Source organism: Onychostruthus taczanowskii, unplaced genomic scaffold, assembly GCF_017590055.1.
Source record: "Onychostruthus taczanowskii isolate IOZ18803 unplaced genomic scaffold, ASM1759005v1 scaffold198, whole genome shotgun sequence".
In the NCBI taxonomy this organism is placed as follows: Eukaryota; Metazoa; Chordata; class Aves; order Passeriformes; family Passeridae; genus Onychostruthus; species Onychostruthus taczanowskii.
In genome coordinates, this window is record NW_024499217.1 from 43,987 (window position 1) to 47,576 (window position 3,590).

At 68.0% G+C, this 3,590-nt stretch overlaps 1 protein-coding gene across 1 annotated transcript in view; it reads left to right on the forward strand.

Moving 5' to 3' along the window:
* REPIN1 (replication initiator 1) overlaps nucleotides 1–2,168 on the forward strand; it is a 3,709-nt gene extending 1,541 nt beyond the window's left edge. Inside the window, exons 5-6 of the mRNA XM_041402397.1 lie at nucleotides 10–353; nucleotides 2,017–2,168. Of these exons, the coding sequence (XP_041258331.1) occupies nucleotides 10–353; nucleotides 2,017–2,168 (496 nt within the window). The remainder of the gene's footprint in view (nucleotides 1–9; nucleotides 354–2,016) is intronic.
* Nucleotides 2,169–3,590: the final 1,422 nt, after the last annotated feature.

Here is a 3,590-nt window from a genome sequence, read left to right on the forward strand (position 1 = left end):
GGGCCGCCCGGGCGCGGCGGGGCCGGGCGAGGAGCGGCCCTTCGCGTGCGGCAGCTGCGGGAGCCGCTTCAGCTGGAGGGAGAGCCTGGAGCTGCACCTGCGCCGGCACCGCGCCCACCCGTGCCCCGAGTGCGGCCGCGTGTTCCCGCACCGCGGGCACCTCTGGCTGCACCGCCGGGCGCACGCGGGCCGCCGCCCCTTCCCCTGCGCCCGCTGCGGCCGCGCCTTCGCCTCCCGGGCCAGCCTCTGCTCCCACCGCAGGACACGGCGGCACTGCCGGCCCCGCGGCACGGGCCCCCGCGGGGACGGGGACAGCGACAGGGACAGGGAACACCACGGGGACAGGGAAACCCGTGGGGACGGGGACAGGGAAACCCGCGGGGACGGGGACAGGGACAGGGACAGGGACAGGGACCGCGGCGGGGACAGCGACAGGGAAACCCGCGGGGATGGGGACAGGGACAGGGAAACCGGCGGGGACAGGGACAGGGAACACCACGGGGAAAGGGACAGGGACAGCGACAGGGACCCCCGCGGGGACAGGGGCCGCCCGGGCGCGGCGGGGCCGGGCGAGGAGCGGCCCTTCGCGTGCGGCAGCTGCGGGAGCCGCTTCAGCTGGAGGGAGAGCCTGGAGCTGCACCTGCGCCGGCACCGCGCCCACCCGTGCCCCGAGTGCGGCCGCGTGTTCCCGCACCGCGGGCACCTCTGGCTGCACCGCCGGGCGCACGCGGGCCGCCGCCCCTTCCCCTGCGCCCGCTGCGGCCGCGCCTTCGCCTCCCGGGCCAGCCTCTGCTCCCACCGCAGGACACGGCGGCACTGCCGGCCCCGCGGCACGGGCCCCCGCGGGGACGGGGACAGCGACAGGGACAGGGAACACCACGGGGACAGGGAAACCCGTGGGGACGGGGACAGGGAAACCCGCGGGGACGGGGACAGGGACAGGGACAGGGACAGGGAGCACCGCGGGGACAGCGACAGGGAAACCCGCGGGGATGGGGACAGGGACAGGGAAACCGGCGGGGACAGGGACAGGGAACACCACGGGGACAGGGACAGGGACAGCGACAGGGACCCCCGCGGGGACAGCGACAGGGAAACCCGCGGGGATGGGGACATCGACAGGGAACACCACGGGGACAGCGACAGGGACAGGGAAACCCACAGGGACAGGGAGCACCGCGGGGACAGCGACAGGGAAACCCGCGGGGATGGGGACATCGACAGGGAACACCACGGGGACAGCGACAGGGACAGGGAAACCCACGGGGACAGGGACAGGGAAACCGACGGGGACAGGGACAAGGACAGCGACAGGGGACACCGCGGGGACAGCGACAGGGACAGGGACAGGGAAACCCGCGGGGACGGGGACAGGGACAGGGACAGCGACAGGGACAGGGAAACCCACAGGGACAGGGAGCACCGCGGGGACGGGGACAGGGACAGCGACAGGGACAGGGAAACCCACGGGGACAGGGACAGGGAAACCGACGGGGACAGGGACAAGGACAGCGACAGGGGACACCGCGGGGACAGCGACAGGGACAGGGACAGGGAAACCCGCGGGGACGGGGACAGCGACAGGGACAGGGAAACCCTCGGAGACAGCGACAGGGAAACCGGCGGGGAGAGGGACAGGGAACACCATGGGGACAGCGCCAAGGAACCCCGTGAGGACAGAGACAGGCAGCCCCGCAGGGACAGGGACAGGGAACCCCGTGGGGACAGGGACCCCCGTGGGGACCCCCGTGGAGACGGAGAGACTCGCAGGGACAGGGATAGTGACAGAGACCCCCATGGGGATGGGGACAGGGACCCCCGCGGGCACAGGGATCCCCGCAGGGATCGGGACAGCGACAGGAACCCACTCAGGGACAGGGATAGGGACCCGCTCAGGGATAGGGATGGGGATGGGGACAGGGACCCCCGTGGGCATGGGGACTCGCTCAGGGACAGGGACAGGGCCCCCCTGGAGCCCAGGGACCTGCTCAGGGCTCGGGAGCCCCTCGGGCACAGGGAGCTGCCGGCGGGTGGCCGGCGGTAGCCGCGGGAGCGGGGTCGTCCCGGTGCTCCTGGATGTGACCTCGCCGGTGCCGCGGCCACCCCGGGGCACCCCCGGGGCCACCCGGAGGCTTCTGGAACCCGGGGGCTTCTCGGTGTCCCTTTAGAGCTTGGGAAATCCCTCCGGGACGTGTCTCCGTGCTCCCTTTGGACCTTGAAGTATCCGGGATGTTTCCCCATGTGCCCCTGACCTTGGGAATCCCCTCTGGGACGTTGCTCCATGTGCCTTTGGCACCTCAAAAGTCTCCAGGACACTTCCCGTGTCCCGCTGGACCTCGAAATGTCCTCCAGTGCTTCCCAGTTCTCCCAGACCCTTGGAAATCCCCCGGGGAGGGTTCTCTGTGTCCCCTGGGGCCTCGAAGTACCTTCGCACCTTGGAAAATCCCTCTGGGATGGTTCTCCGTGTTCTCTTCAGATTCTGAAGTACCTTTGGATCCTGGAATGTCCCTCAGGGGCATTTCCCACTCCCGCCAGTGCCCTGCCCCCTGTTCGTATTTAAAGCCAGAAGTTTCTTTAGGTCTATTTATTTTATTTTTTTTTCTATGTAATTTTTTATTCTTTCTGTTTTATTTTTATTCTATTTAAGTTATTCCGGTTGTTATCTGCTGCTTAGTCCAGCTCTCCTACTCCATTACGTTCTTCCTATTCCATTTAATTCTATTTATTTCTATTCTATTTATTCCCTTTTATTAGGAGGAAGGACAGGGAGGGAGGAAGAGGAAGGAAGGGAGGGAGGGAGGAGGCTCCTCTGGGCTCTTTGTCGTGGTTGAACCATGACTGGGCTCTTGTGACAGCAGGAGCCACCACGCGTCCCCCCGCTGTCCCCCTCCCCCAAATAAACAATCGCCAAAAATCTGAGTTAACGTAGAAATGAGTAAAAATTGCAAATGTGGCGGGGGGGAGGATCCACAGCCTGGGGGGCTCCTGCAGCCCCCGAGCTGCTCCCAGTCCGTGCGGGGAGCCCCCCGCCCCAGCACGGGCCGGAGCGCTGGGAATGTCCCCGCCGGGTGTCACCGAGCAGGGGACAGATGGTGGCGTTCCCACGGGAATGGGGACGGGCCCCCCACGCGCCCACGGAGCTGCGGGGGCCGGGATGCGCCGGGGAAACCGGGACGGGAACCCCCGGTGCCCCCGGTGCCGCCTGTCCCCAGGGCCACCACCGGCCGTGTCCCCAAGTGCCACAGCTCTGTCCGGGAGGAATATTCCCGCAGACGTTCCCAAAATCCTACCTGGTGCCGCCCCCGCTGCTGCCAGCGTCCCCGGCCCTCGGCGGTGTCACCCTGTCACCTCCCTGCCGCCCCCGCTGTGACAGCGCCGCGGCCCCGGTGCCTTTTTTTGGGGCCGTCCCGGTTCCACGTGCCGGGAGCACACGTGGAGGAGCCGCTGGAACGGGACACGGAGCGGGAGGCGCCGGGCCCGGCCCTGTGTGCCCGGGACTCAAATAACCGGGAAAACGCCCCAATTTCCCCGGCCCCTTCCTTCCCTTTCAGAGAAGATCGCGAGGCCGGGAGCCGTTCTCCCAATTAAAT